This window comes from Cavia porcellus, unplaced genomic scaffold (assembly GCF_034190915.1).
Source record: "Cavia porcellus strain 051 isolate PalLab524CR breed Dunkin Hartley unplaced genomic scaffold, mCavPor4.1 scaffold_3, whole genome shotgun sequence".
Taxonomy (NCBI): domain Eukaryota; kingdom Metazoa; phylum Chordata; class Mammalia; order Rodentia; family Caviidae; genus Cavia; species Cavia porcellus.
In genome coordinates this window covers 95,682,113-95,706,249 of record NW_026947486.1, presented here as the reverse complement: position 1 = coordinate 95,706,249, position 24,137 = coordinate 95,682,113, and the positions used below count along the sequence as shown (strand labels likewise).

At 35.8% G+C, this 24,137-nt stretch overlaps 1 protein-coding gene across 5 annotated transcripts in view; it reads left to right on the top strand.

The window, feature by feature from the left end:
• Mbnl3 (muscleblind like splicing regulator 3) overlaps positions 1-24,137 on the top strand; it is a 100,617-nt gene that overhangs the window by 59,056 nt on the left and 17,424 nt on the right. For all 5 annotated transcript variants that reach the window (XM_063246430.1, XM_063246431.1, XM_013144410.3 and 2 more), the window contains exons 3-5: positions 6,534-6,698; positions 20,323-20,502; positions 21,543-21,779. In XM_063246430.1, the coding sequence (XP_063102500.1) occupies positions 6,534-6,698; positions 20,323-20,502; positions 21,543-21,779 (582 nt within the window). The remainder of the gene's footprint in view (positions 1-6,533; positions 6,699-20,322; positions 20,503-21,542; positions 21,780-24,137) is intronic.

The following is a 24,137-nucleotide window of genomic DNA, read 5'->3' as shown; positions in this document are numbered from 1 at the left end:
TGGAAATGCAGGGCTCCCCTTGGGCTGGTCCAGGTGCTCATTAGATATGAATCTGCTGCTGGTTTTTAATTCACCTAGTGGGGCCTCACATTCTGGGAGCACTTATGGCCAGATACCCCCTAGATTTACACTAGGGTGTGACTTTTGGATTTATGTCACTTCTGGCTAACAATAAACCATCAGGATTTTTCAGGCATGATGATCACATATTCCTCAGAGCTTGAAGTCATGGTGGTGGTGGGGGAACACCTGAATAAGTAAGTTTCAAATATTCTATTTACTAGACCTGATAAGATAATGATTCATTTGGACAAAACAACAAGGAATAGCCTCTGTCCTATGTTGACTGTTGATCTCTTCATGAAGGGAGAAGACTTTTTTGAGAGGAAGTAGCAAGAGTAGCAATTAGGTTCCTAGATGCTGTACCTTGTAAAAGTATTCTCACAGAGTTCAACAAACTTGTGTGGTGTGACCACTGTGTGGCAGTCACAGACATATCCCTGTGGAAGGTAAGAGCTCTACCTTTAGATGGTTTCAGAGTTTAATAGGCAAGATAGGCGTTCAGAAAATTTATTGATGTATTAATTGTTGGGTGCTATGATGATACCGAGTACAGGAGCAGTTAGAGATACAAAGCAGGGAGAGAAAATAGGTCCTGAGGGTGTGGCTTTAGGGAAATGTTTGTGGAGGGAGTCATTTGAACTGAGAGCCCTGATTGGATAGGGAGAGTCTGGAAAAGTGGCTGTTGCACTGCTTGAGAATTAGGACATTAGGGATTTCATCCCTTTGGCCTTCACTTTTTTTTCTTTGTCAGATAGAGATGCACAAGCTGTTCCTTAAAATCTGGTTCTGCCCTAAAATGTTTCAACTATGGGGATACAATTATCTTAGTGGGCTAGTTCAGAACAACAGTGTAATTGTTGAACCTAATCCTCCCTGTACCTTTTGAAGGTCACAAATGGAGAGCCCTCCGGAAGCAGATAGGCAAGAGCATTCTCTCCTCCCAGTTTCTTGTCTTTTCAAAGGATGCCTGTTTTGTGCTAAAGCCTTTGCACCTGTGTATGTGTGTATGGGTGGTTGAAAGAAAATGGGGTTCCAGCAGTGTGAGGAAGTGAGTTGCAGTGCTGACTGCAATGGTGTGGAGCACTTGTCTGGCCCACTCCATGGAGATCTGTGTTCAGCCTCATTAATTTTGCCTTCAATGTGTTCAGGAAATATTTTATTAAATTAAATAAAATTTCTATGCAAATTTTAAGATGCTTTTACGTGGTATACATCTTTATTGATAATACAATATTTGGAAGCAAAAATGATGGAGATTGTGCCCATGTTTGTAAAGATAATTCTGACAAATAAAGGGGAAATCTCTCATAGTGTACTGATATCTAATACTGAATATATGTTGATGTTGACACATTTTTTGGCTCTTTTAAAGGTTTTCCTACATTTTAAGAGGTCTTTGGATGGCTGCAGGAACCCAGCAACCTCATGTCTTTGATTTGCAATTCTAAAATCACTGTTACTTCCTCTGAGAAGCCATGTCTGTGAACACATATTATGGCAGGGCAACATCATAAAAAGGATTTTTCATTTAATACGTGATCATTAAAATGAAGTAACAATATTTTTCTTCATAAAACAAATCATTTGTGTGGTGTGTTTAACACTTAAAAATCCAACTCTCCGTAGTCTGGAAGATCAATGAGATTATTTCTTCAAAAGGATAATCCAGTTATAATTATATTTGAGAGAAGTTATTTTGGGGGTTTTCACCCTGTAGCTTCAAATGTATTTGAAGAAGCAAGCCATTCTGCAAGCAGCTGTTTTTGTTAAGATACTGTGACTGACAAAGAGTAGTTTCCAGCTTCCTAGGGTCCTTTTCTTATTTTGATGGATGGTAGAGCTTTCTCATGAACATAAAAAGTACTTTTCACAGGTTTTTCTACCACCAAGTGCATGGGAAGTTGTGTTATCTGACAGACTCTGACTCATAATTCTCAAGACATAGGTGGAATTTGAATCACTACAATGCTACTTTTCTCTCTCAGTCAAAGGCTTTGTGTTCATTGTGAAAAGCCTAAAAGTAGGAAAAAGGCAATAGATTGAATTTGGGAGGTTTTATAAATGCTCTGCAACTTTTTCTTTTGTCTGTTATCAACTTTTTGATGCAGATGTAGTTCAGAAATGTCATTGGCCATTTCCTCCCCCTGCTGCTTTTTGGCTACATTTTCAAAGGCAGTAAATGGGAAAAGGGAACTGGAAGATTCATAGGTGTAAGACCACTTATTTTAGCAGAGAACTACTTTCCTATTGAATGGCTCGTTATTTTTTTTTAACTCAGCACCATGAAAAACCAAATGAGAATGATATATTTTAAGGCTAATAGTAAACTGCAAAGGAGGGACACTGAGGCAAGCATAAATGAGCCTATATTGTAATATTAAATATTTCTTTAGTTGTGTGTGTATTGAAGGGGTACGGAGAGTATGTACATGATTGACATGTATTGACTAGTTGCTGTAGTTTTGGGAACTGCCTGCTGAACCAAATGATGGTGACTTTCATGGACATGACATCTATAGAGTCCTCTATGACATGGGTCTGTATTTTGCACTAGTACATGGAAAATGTGATCCTGTAGTTAGATTGGAAGAAGGAGGGCTTGGGGCATCATTGACTTGGTGGAGAAATCCGAGGGATGATTTTTTTCAGGCCCAAGATAGTTTCTGACTTGTTATAGATTCAACGTGACAGAGTATCTTGACCACTCACTCTTGTGGTACTTAGCTGACCAAGGGAAATGATTGGAACCATTGTAGTCGCAGTCCTTGGTTTTCCAATGCACAAGAATCCTAGGTGATTACCTATTCTGAAGGGACAACCCCTTCCCATCCACCCATGCTTTACAGTCCTTATCTCCTGCCCAGATGAAAAGCATCAGATGTCAGAACCAAAGTTTGGTTCCCCCTAATATGCCAATTAAAATGGCCTATAACAAAATTTAGGTCTCTTGAAGAATGCATCCTATCAGTGGAGGTTTATTATCACCAAGTGTTGTGCATATAAACACATTATTATGTTCCAAAGTTATTTTGAAAAACCATGGACTTAATGTTCTTTTGTAATGTTGTATTCCATAGATAAGATACATATTAAATTACTTGGTCTCTTCGTCTATGGTTTTGATAGAAAATGTAGATTTTTTATTTTATATGCTTTCTTTAAAATAAGCAGCAGTTTCTGATAAGGTAGCATCACTACATTTGCATTGTTATAGAATTAAATTATGGATTCTGTCATTCAAAAAAGAATGATTTATAAATCGAGTAAAATCTCATAACTAGGATGAATAAGTTTCTTGAAATCTCATGCTACCTCATATTCCATACTTTAGTTTTATAGCCCAACTTGATGTAATTTGTGAGTGCAATATTTTCTATTTCTGTGTACTGATTTTGCTTAGTAAAAATCTCATTAGTTTCCCAAGAAAAAGTTTAACAAAAGTTGCTATATTTAAGGGACAGTGACATAAAAGTAAAAAAGTACACTCAATTATTCCTATAAAATGGTTTAAAAAACTGTGCTGAATACAGTATATTTGCTCGACTCTTTCTCTCTGATTGTATTAATGTGACTGACATTAAATCTACAAATTGGTACAAATGATGAACTTTCAATTATTATTTTTCTCTAGTTTTTAATTCATTGTTTGGAATTCCTGAATATGAAACAATCCTTATATAGGGGAACTTCTAGTTTGTTGTTTGTTTTTGGGGAGAGGGATACAATTTGCTTTCTATAGCTGTGTGTATTTAAACAAAGCTATCTAAGTGGCTTTGCAATAACTGGCTAGTTTCTTTTCTCGTCACTGCTTGTGACTGCTCAAAATCATGGGAAGTGGTGCAATGGCCCTGAATGTGAATATGTAGCAAGATGAAAGATAGGCAGAGGAGAAGAAAGGTCAGAAGTAGTATTCAGGCTTGGTGGTCTGTGGGCAAGATCTCCCACTACAGCTAAAACTGATCATAATAAGGACTGAAATTAAAAAGAGAGGTCAGAGTAGAGGTAGAGATTTAAGATCTGGACAAATGCAGGGGCTGGATGAAACTTTGAAACAACTTATTTTTGTAGGGGAAAGAGATGAGAGAAGAGAGCAAATGATTTAAACTTGAGCGTTGGGGACATCTTCAATGTTATGGTGTGAGGTGAGGAGGAGGAAGCCCAAAGTAGAAGTATAAATTAGCATGCCTGGTGGTAGAAGTCACCGTGTGCCATGCCTCCTCTGAACCAGTGAATTTGAAGCTACATAAACTCAGTTATGTGGGTGGAGGATTGAGGATCTAGGTGTTGAAATCCCCGTGATTGCCTGTCTTTGTACAAGATATAACAAATGTGAAATAAAGCTGAGGTTTCCAGTAGGTATACATTCATGAGGAAAAGACACTCAGTTTTGTAATTTTTTTTTTATACAAGCAGGTTTCCTTAAATGTGCTGGAATTACATTTCTAGGTTTCTTACATGAATTCAGGATATTTAGGTTAATACCATTCACAACTATTGCTACCTGTAAATTCTTCTTCAAGGATTTACAGAAACATAAAGGTACATTGAAATATTCACTTCGGTAAATGAGTTTTAATTTGATTAATAATAAATTGAAGAAATTTGCGGTGGTATATGCCTGCAAATCCCAGCACTTTGGGAGAATGAGGCAGAAGGATGACAAGTGTAATTCCCAGATGGGCACCTTAGACCAGTAGAGCCACCTGGTCTGAGGGGTTGAATACGTTTAAACAGGTACAGAGAGTGCAGTTGGATGGGAGGTATAACTTTTCACATTCTGTAGCACAATAGGGTGATTATGATTGACAACAATTTATGGTATACTTCAATATAGCTAAGTAGAAAAGATTTTGAATGTTTACAGCACAAAAAAATGACAAACATTTAAGGTGACAGACCAGTTACCCTGATCTGATCATTGCACATTGTATACATGGATGGAAATATCACACTGTATTCCATAGATATGTACAACATGTCATGAAAAAGATTTTTTTAAATTAAACATTTCAAAATTAATGAAGATTCCCCTCTAAAACAAAACAAAACAAAACAAAAAGAAAGCAAACAGAGCAGTGGCAGTGTATGCTTTTATAGCCAGGTAATGAATATGGAGATGCAGTTGCCTAAGCTATTTAGGCATCATAAATAAGGAAAACACATAGAATGTGTTGAATAAAAGCATTTGGTTTGCCAGCTCATTGATGCCTTGAGAATTTAGGTGTTATAGTAATTTTCACTCTTGGGTCTAAAAAAAAAGTTGCCCTTTTTTCTTCCTCTCTTCCCACAGCAACCTCAAACACTGTAAAGAATCTTAGCATTCATGGAGGAAAAATGACTTTCAGTTGTCTTAAAAGGATTGTGGTGAACCTAATAATCTGAATGAGATCATAATTAGCTGCTGTGTGTGGTGTTCATGAGTTTAACACAAATGAGATGACATGATAATATAATAAACAACTAGTCCAGTGACATTGATTCCTACCTTGAAATAAATATTATAATTAGCTACCATTTCAGCATTTAGGTGACACCAAGAACATATTTAATTCCATGGAACTGATATGTTATCAGATCATTTTTAAAGTGCTTAAACCATCAATAAAACACTCAAAGTTCTGAAGAGTGTATACTTGGTGTCAACTACCCAAGTAACTGAAGGCCATTGCTTCTGGAACCTCAAAAACAACTTGGCTGCCAAATATAGGAATTAATTCTTCATTAGCAAATGTCAGTGGATCTCAGGATGTTTCTAACATTGTGTAAGTCAGAGAAAAACATTTTGGAACATAGATTGTTCCAATTAATGGAAATCAACATACATATTTCAAGTAACTATCTTGAGTGTCACTTGGGCAGGTGTCATCACCACCAGACAATTTTTGTATTGAAAAGATTTGATAAAATTATAATTTTTATATTTTCCATTATCTTATAAAAATTAATGTAAAAAATGCAACTTTTGGTCATCCTGTATTTAAATAATTGGACCAGTATGTGGTTGATTGTACTTGTTAGCTCAACTCCTGAGTCTTTTTAAACATGTGTGAATTTACAGTTCACCTTGACGTTTTCAGTTTTGTAATTTTTATTTAAATATTATGATATGCTATTCCTTATATTTTGTGTTATGAATGTAGATTTAGTGCATGTCAAAGTAGAGCAGAATAGCAAAGAGAAGGTCTGGAATAAGATTAGCTGGGTTTTAATTCTAGTTTTCTCACTTTTTAGCTGTGTGGCCATAGACAAGTCGCTTAGCCTCTTTTAGTCTTCAATTTCCTCACTTGCCTGAAGATTATCAGTACCAATTTTACAGGTTTGTTATGGCACCTAAATGAACTGATGCATATAAAGTACTTATAACAGTTCTTGGCCCATGATAAAAGCATAATAAGTAAGCCCTTATGTTCTTAATCATTTTTGATCTTTAGAAATACTAAATGATTATTTGGCTTGTTTTTTATTATTAGGGTCGGTGTACTCGAGAGAACTGCAAGTACCTTCACCCTCCTCCACACTTAAAATCGCAGCTGGAGATTAATGGGCGTAACAATCTGATTCAACAGAAGACTGCAGCAGCCATGTTCACCCAGCAAATGCAGTTTATGCTCCAAAACGCTCAAATGTCATCCCTTGTAAGTCACAACCATTACTTTGAAAATTGCCAATATGTTCTGTGGGGAATTTTGTTCTGTTTTGCTTTTGCAGTGCAGAGACCAAACCTAGAGCCTGGCACATGCTAGACAACTGTACAACCATTGAGCTATCCCCTGAGGCCCGTGTCTTTTATTAAAATCATATTTATCTGCATTGAAATAATCTTGCAGAGCCTTGGGAAAGTTAGTTGCTACAGGATTTAGGACACAGCTCGTACGTTAATTGACACTTCAGAGCCGTGCTTGTGAAAGCAGAAATCAGCTGTGTTAGATTGAAAACCTGGTTACATTTATGCATGAGTTCAGTTTCTGAAAGAATATTAATAAAGGGGCAGGAGCATTTCACGATGAGGGGAAAATTTGACTACTATATGGAAGCCTTTGGACTTCAGAATATTAATTTGCGTAAAATTCTCTGTTATTTGATAATTTTGTTGTTGCACTTAACTAAACTTTTTATTTTAAAATAAAACCTATAAAAAATTCCAAAAGCTGTACAGAGTTCCCACATTACCAATTTCACCCCACTGTTTTATGTTTGGTTTGTCTTTCACTTTTGCAGTACTGAGGATCGACCTTCCATGTGCTAGGCAAACGCTCTACAGAGGATCTACATCCACAGACCTCTCTTATGGTTATCAGTGACTTTTTTTATTTATCAGAACCAATAATTTGATGTTCACATATTATTATTAACTTTAGTTTACCAGACTTCACCAGGTTTTCTAGTAATATGACTGTAGTATGACTTGTCTATTCAGTGTCCGATCCAAGGTGCATTTATTTGAATTCTCTTCCCTTTTCCTGGTCTGTGACTCTTTTCTCAGTTTTTCTCTATTTCCCATGACCTTAATGTTATCGACGAGCACTGGCTGGGTCTATGATGATGATTGTACCTTAATTTCATAGCAGTTTCTATTTGTAGAAATTCATGAGTTTATGGTATCAATCTAGACAAGTATCTAAGGTTTTTGTATATCTGTGAGTTTAAATGGATCATTTGAATAGTGATTAAGTTATATCTGTTAATACTGTCTATTGAGAACATCTTGCCCTGATACTTTCCAATGTGACACTTCTCAGAGAAAATGGAAAACTGTTCCCTTTCTGCTACCATTCTTCAGGTCTCAAATTTAGCTGAGTGAATCTCATTCTAATTCCAGCCAGCCTACTTCTTTTAAACTATTAAGATAGATTTGAAAGAGCTATGTTAACTTTATTTGGTACAATTTCATCAATGACTAGGTAATAAATGCAATGAAAGCTTAAAGTTTTATATGATGTTTAGATGTCCTACGGGAGGCTACCCTTAGCAAAGCCTATATCATAATAAAATTGATTCTCAGAATTCAAGGAAATCTTCCTTGAGCCATCATTCTTCAAGCAGCATACCTGCATACATAAATACAACTGCAAGTGGGAGCAATGATAAGTCGCTAAAGTTTTGCAGCATGATACACTTTTTCCAGCATTTTTGGACAGATTTACTTAAAATAAATGGATTTCTTGTTCTTTACTAGTTTTCCCAAAACATTTGTATTGGAACTCAGTGCTGATTAATTACATTGATAAATTAGTTTCCAGGTTTCCAATGGGCTTGTCAGAAGTGTTCTTTGACCTTCAGTAATATTTTCCATGGCCACATTCCTTGTTGAATTCCTGAGGTTTCACATGCTGTAGGGTCAGAATTCCTCCATGCCTGTAAGGCAGTATGGCAGGAGAGACTTCTAAATACTGAGAATAATATGGACAAAATCAGAGAGGCATGAACATGCTTGATGAGTGCATAAAGGTGTACAGGCACATGGGGAATAAAGCAAGAGAACTTTTACTTTCTTAAGGTACAGCAGAAAATAAAGGATATCTATTTAAGGTGTACAATGTAATGATCTGAGGTATGTGTACACTGTAAAATGAGACAACATGGATTAGCCTGGCGAACTTTATGCTTAGTGAGTAGGCCAGCTAGAGAAAGATAAATACTGCGTGGTCTCTTGTATATGTAGAATCTTTAAATCTTTGTGTCCACAGGGACAAAGAATAGAAGGATGGTTGTTAGGGGCTGGGATGTGGGGTAAGAGGATGTTAAACAATGGTAATTATAACAAGGGATCATTGAACTCACCATTGCTACTCTCAGCCTTACATTAGATGTCTCAGTTTAAAATAGAGCCAGAAATAGGAGCAAGGTTTTATTGTCAGATAGCTGAGCTGAGGTTATCCTACAGTGCTACAGCATACATCTTTGCAAAATTCAAGTGCCAACTTCAGGACACCAGCCAAATGCTGTGTCTCAGTGAGTCAGAGAATAAGCAGGCATGTCTGACCTGCAGCTTGAGAGTTGGGCGCACCTGTTGAGGGAAGAGCAATTGTCTTGAGCTGCATAGAAATTATATAATATAGTTAATGTATATAAATAACAAGATATTTTGTTTTAAAACTATTTTTATTGTTACATGATACAAAAGTAGACTGGAAGAAGGAAGTTGAGAATGGACTTTCTGTTTGGGTTCTGCTAGTGTTTCTCCATGCCAAGTCTTAGTCCTGCATGCATTGTTGATCATGCTGGATCACACTGGGAGTGGCTTTTATAGAGTCCAGTAAGAAACTCCTTGAGTTTTCTAGCCTCTTGACTTGTGCTTTCTAATTTGATTCCAGATGATTTATATAACAGAATATATTTTCTTTTTTTTTCCTTCAATGAGGATAATTTCAACTTTCAGGTTGTGGAAAATGACTAATATAACTCACAGGAGTCCACTTTATTTTATGTCATGTCATTAGACACAAGGCGTTACTTCAAAGATACCAGAGAACAATTATACATTGCTTTGCTGTTTCATAGATTATTCAACAATAGCTGTTGTGATGTGATAACCTGATCGAAGATTAATTTCTGCAATTATGCGTACAGAAATCTAACCCTGAGATCTTGACATGTTCCTCCTCTGTGGAAAGCAACTTTGTGTGTTATAATTGAGCTAGTGCAAGCAATTTTAACTGGCATTTATCAGTCTACTCTGGAAGAAAACTCTTTGTTATGGGTCCCCACTCTGATATCATTACAGAAAAAATGAAAAATGAAATAATGTATAATTTTACTTAATTTCCCTCGTACTCACTCTCCCCTAAACAACTACAATACAGTATATCTTTTAAGCACACCATTCACCAGTAATCCTATACTGTTCCTTAGAATTGTCAAGCTTTTGTTTAAAATATTCCTAGTCCTTATATTTTTGTGCTTGCACATTAAGACCCAGGCCTGAACTTCAGGCCTTTCCACAAAGCATACTTTGGTCTGTTTCTAGGATACCAGAAGAGCGCATTTGTCTTTGCAAAACTGAATATAGTTTGCTTATTATAAGCCCCTAGATAAAAGGAATGTCAACCTAAATGGTAGCTAGAGAACATATTCTGTGCAGTGTGACTGAACAATGAATAAAAGCCACACCTAGTCACCTAGTCAATTTTGGTAGAATGCTTGTGGTAGCAAGTTTATCCACTGTATTTAACAAGTCTGTTTTGACATTTGCTAATATAAAATTCTACCTCTGAAAGCCTTTTGTTGGCCTTATTAAGGAAGTTTAGCAAGTGAAACAAAGGATGTGACTCCACAGTATTTTTCCGACTCTGTTCCTGATGTGTTTATGTGTGTATATGCACAGCTGGAGGCACACATGGATATTATAGAAGAATGTTAGGAAAAGTAGACACACAGGATTAACTCTTAAGCATTACTTGCACTTTTCACTTTCACAACTAGGAATTTTAAGGGGAAAAGGAGGCTAACTTCTGAGTATAACTATGTAGAAAGTGGATACAGTGTTATACACCTTCTAAAATATTTTCACTTAGACAGTTTGTCTCTCTATACTTAGCCATATGTTTGGTTTCTCTCTTTGAATGTGGTGATTCACATGGATGCAGACCCTGGTATATAGGTGAACTTGACCCATTAAATTATATTCACCTTATGATTTATACCAGGGTGTTGGGTCAGCACATGTGAGGCTGCATTAGTATGTGCTGAGCTCTCAGGTTCTGTTATATGCTTTTCATAGCTTTCATTCCTGTAGCCAAGTTTATGGAGTCCAAACCACAAAATTTATAAACAAGGGTTTTACCCCATGGCTTTCCTTTATCTCTAGTTGAATAATTTGATATATATCCAGACACTGACCTACCTTCTTTTACATCTCTTTTGAAATTCTACTTATCACACGTCTTTATCAGAAACAGAATTATATGTTTACCTCACCTTCCTATGGTAGGGAATGAAGGTAATGTAGCACTTAAGAATCAAAAGGAAGGGGCTGAGGATTTAGCTCAGTGGCATAAGCACCAGCCTTGCAAGCAGGCAGTTGTGAGTTCGATCCCTGGTACCGATAAAAACGAAAAAGACAAAAAAAAAAAAAAAATCAAAAGGAAAAAATTAGGAAGTTCCAGTAGATAGGAGAAATTATGCTATGTAATTAATTATATACTAATAAATGTTATTTTAGACTATATACCATTTTAACATTTTATTGTTTACTAAAATAAAAGCTAGAAAGTAGTATATTTGTGAATATGGACTAGAATAATTTTAAGATGCTGAAGATAAAATTACAAAATACTTAATTTTTGAAATAATTAATTGACTTAGGAGTTGAAACCAAGATAAAAAATGTTTTTCTTCACTAAAATCTAGCCTACATTTTGCATATCTGTATTGGAGTAATAATATTTTAGTTCACATAAATTTCATCAACTGATATATTTATGCTAGAGAGAGTAGTTATTTTTGTCATGGTCCTTCTTTTTAAATTTACATGAAAAAATATGGGCCAGGCATTTTGTAGTTTTAAGGCAAATGTAAACTGTGTTTTCTCTTTGGGAATGACCTGATCGTAGTCTGTGAGAACCTGTGTCCAAGTGTGGCGAGACTCAAGAAAGAGATGAGCAGATCCAGGATTGCACATGGGGGATTTAATGAAAGATGTATGTATACATTTTTAATGATATATATATATATATTTTTTTTTTTTTAACTTTATCCTAGCCAACATGTGCCTGATTTTTCTCAGAGAATCGGGCACATACCTAGTGCCAGGGACTGGCTGTAAAGCTCCACATACCATTCTCGTGATTTTGGTTGCTTATGGTGTGCTGCAAAATTTTGCAGTAAAAACTGATGCAGCAGTTAGGAGTCACCATGGCTATTGTCATGTCAAGCTGAATCTGTACATCTCTAGTCCAGATTATTAGTCTCATACTCAATACAGAAATGACAATGTTTTTCATTGTGGTTATGCCGCAGGCTTTTCAGTTTAACTGCTAATGGAACAATAATTGATGGTTTTTACTTTTTCATTTCATTATGGTGACTTTAAATGTTCTGTAAAGTGATTTTTTGCAAAATGTTCAAATAGAGGCATATAATGATAAAGTTAATGTGTTCCTAATATAATCATCATTACTGTGTGACATTTTGAATTGAGTAAAGTTGACCAAATCATGTTACAGGAGTATCTGGAGGACCACTATGCTAAGAGCTCAAAATTTCATCTGGATTTTGCTACATTTTTTAAAAGATAAAACTCTATTTTACATATAGCAACTAAAGATTATATTATTTATTCACTCAACAAGCATTGTTACCTGAGATAGTTACCCTAAGGATAATAAAGTTTATGCCTCCTTATTTGCATGGTCTTCCAAGGCCCTAAGAGGGGCCCTAGCAATGGCTTTAAAAGGTGTTTGTAACATTTAAAAAACGTTCTTTGTCCTAAGAGGCCCCCTCTCCCGCCCAGGGACCTAAGCTGCAAGCTCCACAGCTCCCCAGATTCACTCCTTATTGTAATTACTAGGTCTAAGCAAAGTAGTTATCCAAGTGCTTTCCTGTGACTGTGTATATCACACAGCTTAATGTTCTTTTGCGTTAAAGTAAGCTACATCTACTAGCAGTAGTTTGGCTGCTTTTCCCCAGTTCTGTTAATAGGCAATATAAATCTACTTGTTTCAAAAGTTAAATGAAAATGCTACACTTTTGCCACTAAACAAAGGATACCTATCTTTTATAGTGTCTGGTTCCTTTGACAGTAACATATCCTGACATTCTCTTGGCCCCTTTTTGTGTCCTCCTCTGGGGCTACATGGCTCAGTTGACTGGAACCTGGTACTAAGGCGACCTTGTGAGTGTGTGAGCCACAGTATTCACAGGCAAAGCCCAAACTCCTTGCCAGCTATCTCAAAGTTGCTTGCTGTTGATCACAAGTGAGATAGATGCAGCCTGGATGTTTGGAGTGATGTGTGAAAATCTTCTTTCCTGAGACAGAATAAACAAAACAACAGTAAACAAAGCCAGAGTTTGGTGGTCTTATCTATAATTTTTTTCTCATACAAACCATTCTCAAATAAGTGTGTGTTTAGTAGTTTGTCACTGAGAATTTTCAAGAAATGTGTAAAAACTTGTGGTTGCCCTATCCCTGGTTATCTTAAAGTTGTCCTCTTAACATTCCTACTTTGCCTTAATAGGTTTTAAGGATTTGTTCAATATTCATTTGAGTCCTTATTTACACATTTGAGTCCTTTTCTCTTGAACTATTCTGTGGATACTAATCACATTAACAATTGGCTAGTCCCTCGGAGCCTCGCAGTTTGGGTTAAGAAGATACATTTTACCACATGATCTCACTTGTATATGGGACATAGCAACTGTTCCCTTGGATGTGGGGAATAGAACCATGGTTAGAGACTTGGGAAGGGACAGGAGAAAACGGGGATGAAGAGAGAGTTTAGTCGATGGGTACAAATTTATGGTTAAATAGGGCAGATAAGTTCTGAAATTCCAAGACATTGGAGGGTGACCATAGTCGATTATAAGGTAATGTATATTTCAAAATAGCTAAGAGATGGGACTTCAAATGCTTTCACCACAAAGAAATGATCATTGCAATGATAGTTATGCTAATTTCCCTGTTTTGATCACTGAATAAACTATGCATGCATTATATAATATACAATATATACACATAATACACCACTGCATAATATATGTGTTGCACAGGTATATTATGTATACATGTGGCACATAATTATAATCATAAACATGTACAATTATGTGTCAGTTCAAAAATTTTCTTAAAAACTTTAAAAAATAGTGACTTTTTGATCTGTAGAGACATAAAACCTTTTTTCATAACTCTTCATTGGGTGCCTTCTGTTACTTATGATTTAGCCATTTCAGTTAAATATATGTGTGATACATATATGTATAATAAAATACACTGTGATTTTTGTACTTTATTTTTGCTTTTCATACTTTTTGATCTAATATTTCACATTCTTATCCAAGGACCATTTGGGCTACTTAAGGTCTTCCTCCATAAAGAGAAAAACTTAGGGCTGGAGATGTGGCTCAGTAGTCGAGCACTTGCCTAGCATGTACAAGACTCTGATTGCTACGCCTAATGCCATAATAAAAGAAGAAAAAAGGAGATAGAGAGCACACAGACAGACATGGATTTTTTCTATCTCTTTGCCAGTCCTTTTGAAATTACTTTTGTTTCTTCTGCATGGTGATTTTTGAATTGGGTTTTTTCATTTGGGAAAACCAAAAATTAATCAATGGTTTAGGAATTTCTTTTCATTCAATTCAATTAATATTTATGAGGCATGTATTTTGTACCAGGCATTAAATGGATAAGGGGTGGATTCAAAAAAAGAACATGAAACTGTCTCTACTCTCTAGGAATTTATTATCTAACAATAGTGAGGTGTCAGATAAATATTTTTCTGATTTGTTTAATTTCTGGCTTTGCATCTGATCCTCCCTATCTTTATAGTTTTGGACTTTTCTTCTATCAATAATAGAACTACCCTTCTAATAGCTGTGCAATATTTTGGTTTTAGTTTTTGTTCTTTTGGTGGTGGTGTTTGTTCAATCCCTGATACTTCACCTCATAGCACCCTTTTATCCTGGGCTTGAATCAACAGGTTTACAATCTGCAGGGCTCTTGTGATTTCCTCGCTCTATTCAGCTCTTTCTGTCCACTTTATACCCACATTTTGTTTCAGGTGCTTTTTTAAAAAAATTGAATTTTTTGAAAACTTGAATTTAAAAAAAAAAAAAACTTTGTTGGGGTAGGACTGACACACAAAAACCTGTATACATTCAGCATTTACAATTAGGTGAGCTTGAAGACAAGTATACATACATACACGTGTGAAACACAATCCAGGCCACAAACTTGATCTGTTTTCAAAAAAGTTTTCCTTTCCTACTGGAATAGTAAAGTTAATAGAATTGTCACCAACAAGTAACTTCTAGATTAGTTTCTATTTATGTCTCAGGCCAGTCCAAACTGCCTTAATTATGTTGTCTCTAACTACCTGCCAAAGGAAGAAGTCATTTTCTCTCTTCCTCTGCCGATCTATGGTTTCGGTACTCCATTATAATTCCTACTCTCTGTGGCAGCTTCTCCTTGCACCAAATACAGGTAGACCAAAATCATTGTGCACTCACCCTTTTGCACTATTCTTTACAAAACCCACAATACCCGCAATAATCTACCGATCTTTCCCCCACCTACCTTGAATTCTTCATCTTACTTGTAGCCATCTCTGATTGTTAAAGCCAAATCCTGCTGAGGGAAATTTTTCACATTTGACCCTTGAACTTTTTTTTTTTCTTTCTCAGCTGTCTCTAGGGCCGCAGTGACTTATTATTCATTACAAGTACGTTTGTACATAAGCACCACTATCGGTTTGCATGTGTTTAGAAAGCTAACTCTCAATTACTGAAGTAGTGCACTAGTCTGGAGGTTATATGAGCCTCCTGTGGCCTGCCTTTTGGCCACTTCATTCTCCACAGAGCATCACTCAGAGTGTGGAAAGATCAAGTATAAACTGTGAAAGAAAGATGATTTCCTGCAGCTGATAAAAATCTGATAGAAATGAAAATTATTAATTTCAGTGTACTTTTGAATTTTCTAAGGCTAGAAATGAACTTGATGGTGTTAAAAGGGGCTGATTTCCTTTTATACTTTGTAAATGTTTGCAAATGAGCAATAAAAAGAAGGCATGATGAGGGCTAGTAAAATTTAAGAGTGCTATGTTTCCGGTATTGAAAGTGAGTTGGTAAATTGTTATCAGATGTTTACTTTAGCGAGAGAGAAAATGTTCAGTTGTCCACTTCTGGACAGGCACTTAGGAGGAAGGCCTCAATTATTCTTTGGACTTCAGACCATAATGCCATTTAAATGACATAACGTATGTAGTATTATCCATCAATAATTGTAACTGATCCCTGATTTTACTAAGGTAACTACAAATAGATCTATTCTCTTGGCAAAGCATCAAGATAGATTTAGCATAATATACTAGCTTGTTCAACAACCTGTTTTAAGTAAAAAGTTAGCATCCCTAAAATGTTTGTAGACATTTATGAGAGGCATAGTTTTCCTTCTTTTCTTTTTTAATTTTTAAATTGACATATAATATTTATACCTGCTTATGAGATACAGTACAATAATTTGATATGTGTATAAAATGTGTAAAGATCAAATCAAACTAATCAGCACTTCTATCTCAAAACTTTGTCATTTCTATGTGGTAGAAACCTTTGGAGTCATCTATTGATTTTGATATACATCAGAAGTTGTACACTATACTGGAGTAATGATAGCAAGATATCTATACTTTCAGGTTTGTTGCAGCACTGTTCACAATTCCAAGATACTAAATCAGTCAAGGTGCCCATCAACAGATGAATGAATAAAGAGAGGGTGAATTTTATTGAATTGCTTTACTATTCAAGGTTCTACAGAATTCTTTAAGACCAATATATGGTTGGTCCTAAACTTTTACTTTTTCTTTCTTTCTTTTTTTTTTTTTTTTGTACTAGGGATCAAATTCATCCCCTTGCACTCGCCAGGCAGGTGTTTGTACCACTGAGCTAAATGTCCAGCCTATATACTTTTACTTTTATAGGATTACAACTACTGTCTCCCTATTGTTAATTATAGTACAGTGATATATAAGCAGTTAAGACCACTAAAAGGATATTTTAGTTTAGTAGTTTAGAATAGTTTAGTAGTAATGTATAAAGTTTAGTTTAGAATAGTTTAGTAATGTATAATGTTTAGTTTAGAATAGTTTAGTAGTAATGTATAAAGCCAAACTTTTTAAACTTAGGAAATCGCACTAAAAATATTAAATTTGCACCAACAGATTTTTGTCTAATTTCTTTATTGTAGAAATTGGAATGTTTTCATTTTTGGAATCCTCTAGTATAGTGATCTTCTCTGTAAATGGCTAGACAGTAAATATTTTAGCCTGTGTAGAGCAAGGGACAAAGTTGAGAAAATTATATAGGTCCCATACACCAAGAAAGAAAATGAATATCCACAATTTCTTATGATAGAGGTCTACTAAAGAGCACAGTGTAATCTGAACAGACATTAAAATAACTTCATATAATTTTCATGTGTTACTAAGTATAATTGTTCTTGTAATGTTTTCCAACCATTTAAAATTATAAAAACGAGGTCATTGGCCATACAAAAACAGGAGCAGGAAGAATTTGACCAGGGGCCCCTGGTTTGTGGATCTTTATTCTGGTAGCTTCTTTACCAGTACATAGTCTGTAATCCCCAATCCACAAATGATTGTCATGGGGCCCTTGGCCTTGACATCAGTACAAAACATTTCATGCATACACAAGTTCTTCTGAAGGTAAACACTGCAAGCTTTCGTCAGACTCAAAATTGGGAGGTACTGTCAGGGACTATTTCATTAATTTTCTTGAGGTATTTTTTGAGTTCCTAATAGTTCCTAGACACTGTGCTGTTCACTGGGAACACATGGAAATTCCTATCACAGGAAATAATACTAGTAGAGACTGAGGGGGAAGAATTGTCAGGTAACTGTCATATTCATAAAATCTGTTGTCTCCACCATTCTTGTTTTATCTCTGGTTTTGGGAGGAAAAAACTTCTTACATTTTCAAGTATTTAGTAAATAATTTAGGTTCACATTTAAATAATTAAAATATATTTAAGTGTCCAGGCTGTATTATGCTATAAAGAAAAATCAGATTCAATGTATTAAGAACCTTGTTTTCTTAGGGCCAGTGTGTACTACAGTGGTAGAGCCTTGGATTAGCAGGCACAAGGCCCTAGGTTCAATCCTCAGCAACCCCCCCCCCCCAAAAAAAAAAAAACTTTTTCTTTAAAATTAGGATTAGACTACAGATAGATCCATGTTAGCACAACTAACGAGAAGGGTGAAATATTTAGATAAAGGCAAGATTAAGTTGCTTATTAAAGCTCAATGTGTGAATTTGTGGACTGCTTGACTTAACCTGTAGCTGTTAGTCAAAGTCATGAATTCAAGCCCTTCAATGCTTGAATTCATGAAATGTAGTAGTTACCCTAGGTCAGAGGTGGTGTTGAGCAAACAGAAATGGCTATTTGAAAATAAATGAGGAGCTCAGGAGTTCCTGCCTCTGCCCCAGAGCTGTGAATGGAAGAACTTGCTTCTTCTCAATAAATGTTTATAATATGAAATTTATCCCCAAGGAAGAAATAGACATAAAATCTATGATACTAATTTTAAAATGTAAAGATAGCACAGTAGAGTTTATGTTGAAATCTTTAAAAGATTAAACATAACTCCTTAGATTTTGTATGTAGACTGCTTATTTACAGACTCTTTTTGTGTCTGCTTAGAGCCTATAACAAACCTAAGTAAGTTAAAATATATCCCAAAGAAAGCATAAATTAACCAGGAGAATTTTCGTGGTAAGTTGCCCCCCAAAAAAGAAGGGAAAAAATTATAGAATGTATTTAGAATACCATAAAAAAGCATAAAAAAGATTTACTTTAGACCTAAATATTAATTGAATTTTAATTTAATAAATATTAATTTTTTGATGTTTAATAGCTTTTTAATCTGGAAAATCCACTCACTTCCTAGTCTTTGTTACAGTTCAATAGTTAATAGTTATACTAATGGTTCTTTACCAGGTTTGTAAAGGCAAAGCGAAAAGTATCCAGGAGAATGGGATGGCAGCTTTAGAGAAAAAGTGACCATAAAAGCCCAACAGAAAACAAAGACTATTTAGTGGTTAAAATAAGTTTTTCCCTTCAGAGATTCTTGTTTATTTAGATGTGATTACGAATCACTGAATTAGTACAGTCTGCCTTGTACAGTCTGCCTTGCTGAAGCATGCCCGGGTGGTTATTTCCAAGACTTTTTTTTTTTCTTGTTAAATAAAATAATGTCACATCAGTTAATTCCTGGAGCTTCGTATCTCATTTAATGAGAAGGTCCTTGTAGCCTTTTTTATATCACAAGACCTGATTGGTCAGAGTCAGCCTTAGGCTATTTGTCCTAGAACCTTAAAGCGCCCCCTCCAACCCATGATTCCTGGCACCTTAAGTTGCCCTTTTCCTCTAAGCTCTTGGCCAATGTGTCTCCTTGGGTCACCTTGATGACTCGTACCTGTTCTTTGGAGACAGATTTTTCCAGTGCTTCTTAATGTGCCAATCAGATAATTTGATACATTTACCTAAGATAGCATACTAATGGGAGAGTACTTCCATGTGAACCAAAAGTAGCTTATGACAGGGGCTTTCTGAGAAATGCTGTGCTGTTGAAATTTCAAGGACAGTGTGGCAGGGAGAGACTCTGTTGCCCATCTATACTCTACATATAAAAGGCACTGTACATGCCCAACTCTGCAGCCATGACTTTTAAAGATGTAAAAGCTAATAACTATTGTGCATTTCTAAGGTTTTTCTTTGTAGTTATGTTCTAGTTTATGTACCATATAATCCTGTTATCTCTTCTTGCCTAACCGGGATTCTTGTAGCATTTCTTTGGCTTCCTTTTTAATTGCATCATCTGACCCACTAGATAAAGACCAGGTTAGGCAAGTCATATTCATCTGTGAAACAGGGCCTCTATTTTAAAAATAACAAAATACAACATCCATTCCAATCTCATTTTAGGTAGATGGCAAGACGTTGTTAAAGCATATATTTTTTCCTAAGATATGCTTTTCTTTTTCAACTCCTAGCTGTCTTCCATAAATGTTGGTAGGTCAAGAAAAGAAACAAGGCCAGTGTCCAGTAGTTGGAAAGGTGTATCTACTGTAGGACAGGCAGTCTTAGAATTAAGCAATACTGACGGAGAAAGGGTAGAAGGAAGGAGGGCTTTTGGAGTACCTGAAGTCTACCTGCAGAGGTCATAGCTATATGAGGAAACAGGAGATCATATATGTGCTGTCACTAGTGGTAGTTTTTAGGATAAAAGAAAAAGGAATGTACTAAAGAAAATACATTAGGAGCAGTGAACTTTAATTTGGCAACTTCATGACTGTTAAAATTGTATCACTTCCTTTATCAGCTTACCAATAAACACTTCTTGAAGAGATTTGTTTGTTTATAAATAACTTCTATGTGGGAATAAATAAGAAACTAAAAATAAGTCAATACAAAGAAGCAATTTTGATATGGCTTAGGAAATTCTGATATTTCTAAAAGAATGCTTTCTTGTGTAATAAGAATCTATTCATCTCTAACATCTTTTTTTCTCTTCTCTTTTGAACATACAGTCGGTTCCCTTGGCTCCAAATAATCCTCCTGTGGCTTTCAGTCCATATGTGTCTCATCCTGGCATGAACCTGATTCCAGCTGAACTTTTACCAAATACACCTGTTCTGATTTCGGGAAATCCTCCTCTCACAATGCCAGTGGTTCCTGGTCCAAGGCCGATACGTTCAGATAGGCTGGAGGTATTTGTGAGAAAATAGATAAATATTTCTAAGATGGATATTAACTTTATGCATTAAGTAACATTTCTGGAATGCAGTGTGTTGAATGTTTTAAATAAATTGGTCAAGGTTTTAGCTTAGGGAGTATAACTTTAGAAAACTGTTAAACATTTGACTACTGCAGTTAGACCTTGTTATGAAGCATCAATTCAGTTGCACAGTAGGTCCAACAATGCTTTAAGTCACAGAGCCACAGACCAGGCTATGAAAAAATAAATCTGGTTGGGAATGTTTCATGTACAGTGGTTCCAGCTCTGCGAGATGGGATTATCTTGTTAGTGAGTCTCTATTTGCTAGAGTTTGTTTTGTAAACTGGAACAAAATCAAATCTAATACTGTACAGTTATAGAATGTAAAGCTATATGAATGCAGAATGCAATCTCACAGTGTCTAAACTTCTTTATCTACTTTAAAAGTGATGTACTACATAATATCCCATAATACTTAAAGAATCTAAAGGAAATTTCCAACAGCTTTGTGATTTTTTAAGTCCTTTAGTTTTCTTTAATTGTCATTCGTTGTACATTGAAGCAAATAACTAATCGATTTCTTAGAAAGTCAGCTTCATTGGCAGCCTCTTAAATGCCTTGTAATGTATTTTAAGGGAATCTGATTGTACATGAAATTCAAGCATGGCTCACAATTTGGCTGTGGAAAAACACCAGTGCATTACTGTGTGATAAAAGACTTGTCTTGGCCTTTAAGAAAAACTAATTACACTTGAGGCTGGTATTAACTGGAGAATTAAAATTGGTTTTCAGTAACACTCCTAAGTACTTTTATATCAGTTGTAAAACTTTCCTTTGTGGAGAATGGAAATTATTTTTTCTAGAAATAGAAGTTGTTTACATGTCATAGTAAATATGGCTTTGTGTTACCCTTCATCTTTTTGGATTTTTCTGAAATAAGTGACAAAATACATATGATTGCTCTTAGAATTGCCAGTACAGTAAATAAAATCCAGTCACTTTGTGATGCATGTGTGTGTTTTCCTCTTTAAGGTGTGCCGTGAATTTCAGCGTGGAAATTGTACCCGTGGGGAGAGCGATTGCCGCTATGCTCACCCTACCGATGTTTCCATGATTGAAACAAGTGATAATACCGTGACCATCTGCATGGATTACATTAAAGGCCGCTGCTCCAGGGAGAAATGCAAGTACTTCCACCCTCCTCCCCACCTGCAAGCCAAACTCAAGGCTGCTCATCACCAGGCGAACAATTTAGCTGCTGCCGCAATGGTAAGACCTGCACACTTGGGCTCTCCGTGTTAGAGGAAATGATTGGTATGCCCTCCAGTTTGTCTGATGCTCTGTAACCATACTGTCAGACAGTCACAAGTGGATCTTAAGATGAACAGTCAAGTTTATAAGCTAGAAAAGATAGTACCTATTTGCTTTATTTACTAGGATTTTCTAAAGATATTTATTTAAAAGCATTACTAATGATCTTAGCCTACTGTGCTCTCTCCTGTTTTCAGAGAGAGGATAAATTATATGAAAATTATCTTTGAGTGGTTGTTATAATCTAAGTATTCTTAATATCTGAGAAAAACAGAAAGTTGCCTCTCTGTTGTATGAGTCACTTCCATAGGTACACTTCACTGCTAAAATCCTTAATGCCTTTTGAAAATGGAGCACTTGAAAGCTGGTATATTATGTAGGGCCTAATTTCCCAAAGGTTGAGGATACCTTTCCTTTCTGGAGGCATTATGCCAACAGAAGGGAGGACAAAAGGCCAAAGCCTGCTGAAGCTGGGAGTTGGGGACATTTCTACAGGACAAGTGAAGGGGGCCTAGCTTTGATTTTCCCTGGCAAGTCAGATTTGGGTAAAAGTTAATTGTGCTTAGTAACATTAAAAGACAGGATGTAGGAAAAATATTTGTGAAACACTGCACTTTGAAAGGTTGACAAATGGAAATTAGGATTACTCGAGTGTGTCTCACCTGATGTTCTGTGTACCACTGATTTCTTTTGCTATCTGGAATAGTGCTCAAGTAATAGGGTCTAACAATTCAATAAGGGACAAAACCTTAAAGAAAACTTATGTGTGCTGGCTCTGAAGAAAGTACCTATACTATCCCAGAAGTCCAAAGTGCAGTGTGATGCTGGGGATGGTGGCACACCTTTGTAATCCCAGCACTTGAGAAGCTGAGACCAAAGTATCTCCACAAGTTCTAGGCTGCATAGTGAGTTCAAGCCCAGGCTGAACTGCATAGTGAGACCTTGTCTAAGAAAAAAATGAAGAAGATGCAGTATGAATACAAACTCCTCATTTGCAAATATTGTTCAGACTCCTATGACTGATATCTTTTACAAAAAAAAATATATCGCTTTTCAAATATCTTTATTTGGAAGATTTTTCTCAGACTGAGTTGAAACTTGCAGCTGGAACTTTACAGAACATGCCAGACTCTATCCCATATCTTGTGTGATAAATGCAGTGAATGTCTAAATCAAAAAAATAATTACATTACAGCAGAAGACACGTTGCCATTAATACTCTTTCAGAATATTTCACCTTGCTTTAAATACATTTATTCCATCACTCTTGCCACTTTCTAAAACAGTTCTCAAAGTCCTCCTTTGTGAATATCTTTTCATGGCTGCCTTGATGTCCTGAATCAACTTAAATTTTTTATGGAAATTTCTGTGAAATGAAACCATGATGGTCTGTCCTCATCTACCTTATTCACCAGATCTGTCTCCTTGGGACTTGTGGCTGTTCCTCAAAGTCAAAATAACCGTGCAAGGTAAATGTTTTGGATTGATTCGGGATATCGAGGCAGCCATTATAGTACAACGAAAGACATTCACAAAAGTGGACTTCCAGAACCATTTCAGAAAGTGGGAAGAACCATGGGATTAATGTGTTCAAAGTGAGGAAGGACATTTTGAGGGAGAAATAATGGCACAGTGGTCTTTTAATGTAATAAACCTTAACATTTTAAACAATATTCAGCATATTTCTCCACCACTCCACATGTAAGAGTGACTTCTTATGTCTCCTCTCCAAGGCAAATACCCCGAATTTCTCCACCTTTTCCTCATAGACTGTGGTACACTTGCAGAACTGAAGTCATTACTTTGTGAAGGGTCTTAGGATCAAATAAAACAAACTTAGTTTCTCTTTGAGTGGGTGACATGATCTGTTAATGGATGTTTAAAAAGACTTCACAAAATCTTTTTGTCTTAAATCTTTCAGAATGGAGGACTTGTAAGGTATCAAAATAGCACATTATGTAGGATGTTCAATGCAAAGTTAAAGCTTTTGATTTTTTTAAGAGACAGGGTTTCACTCTTTTGACCAGGCTGACCCTTACCTCCTGGCTCAAGTGCCTCAGTCTACCAAGTAGCTGAAACTACAGACATGTGTACAATGTCCAGCTAACCATTCAATTTTTTGATTTCTTATCTTGATTTCTAAAAGAGTATGAACCTATTAAAGGAGCAGAATGCAGTTTTTCTACCCAAAAAGAACAATACATGGAATTTAAAAAGAATGACTTACTTATGCCTTTATGCCACACTCAGGAATGGGGTCCTCATATATATCTGATAGTTTGGTTGTGTTTGGTAGAAGGCATAAATTGTTTAACA